Source organism: Opisthorchis viverrini (assembly GCF_000715545.1).
Source record: "Opisthorchis viverrini unplaced genomic scaffold opera_v5_5190, whole genome shotgun sequence".
NCBI classification, from domain to species: Eukaryota; Metazoa; Platyhelminthes; class Trematoda; order Opisthorchiida; family Opisthorchiidae; genus Opisthorchis; species Opisthorchis viverrini.
The window spans coordinates 1-834 of record NW_008758071.1 but is presented as its reverse complement, the minus strand read 5'-3'; the positions used below and the strand labels follow the sequence as shown (position 1 = coordinate 834).

General features: G+C 47.1%; 1 protein-coding gene across 1 annotated transcript; it reads right to left on the bottom strand.

Moving 5' to 3' along the window:
- Nucleotides 1-15: 15 nt before the first annotated feature.
- T265_12301 (hypothetical protein) lies at nucleotides 16-234 on the bottom strand (the record flags this gene model as incomplete). The annotated part of the gene is made up of 1 exon (XM_009179652.1): nucleotides 16-234. One exon carries the CDS (start codon nucleotides 232-234, stop codon nucleotides 16-18), a length of 219 nt encoding a protein of 72 aa, XP_009177916.1.
- Between the last annotated feature and the right edge of the window lie 600 nt (nucleotides 235-834).

Here is an 834-nt window from a genome sequence, read left to right as displayed (position 1 = left end):
TATCATTTCGCACATTCATGGAGCTTGCGCTTCAAATTCAGCGGCGATAAGCACATTTGCCCGACATTCAGAGCCTGTTCCGGCCACTACATGTTTAATGGCCACTTGGGGAGACTCATTCGGACTTCTCATCCGTTCGTGTCCGTTAGAGCCTATTCCAAGTATCAAGTCTCCCCATATACCCGCAGCCATCGCCTTTGAACCGTTATCTGTGTCTTCGGATTTCACCTGCATTGCCTTTTCCAGACCGTCTTTTTCCGCTCTTATAGGCTGTCCCAATCCACTATTTTAAGTCACCGTGTTGTAGACCTTTATTCAGTTATTTAAAGGCCAATCATTTTGTTTTCGCAGCCTACTCAACTTTGCATGACAAAGACTAGTCAGGAGACATAACACCTCCCACGATCCACAGTCTGATGGGCAGGTTCGAGAACCCCACTAAACACTAGGGGGCTGTATCATCAGATATCGTCCATTCAATGGCGCTTCATGCGTGCACAACCACCGACTGCTCCCCACAAGGACGGATTTGAAGCACACGCTCCACTCAACGAATAGCACCTTACTACCCACTTGGCCAAGTGCCTCTAAGCTTGCCTCTAAGACTTGACAAGCCGCCAAGATATGACCCACTTTCGAATGCAAGTGAACTTTTGATGGGCATTTCGTGGTGGTTAACAGCCCTAGGAAGCCTCTAATGAGCAAAGCAAACTAATAAGGTCAGACTGATTATTCCGCTGACCACCACACAAAAAATAGTTCACTTTCCCGATATTCCAATCTGCAGTTGGTGTGTTATCAATCGGTCGATGTGAAAAGATTGGCCCGGTGTTT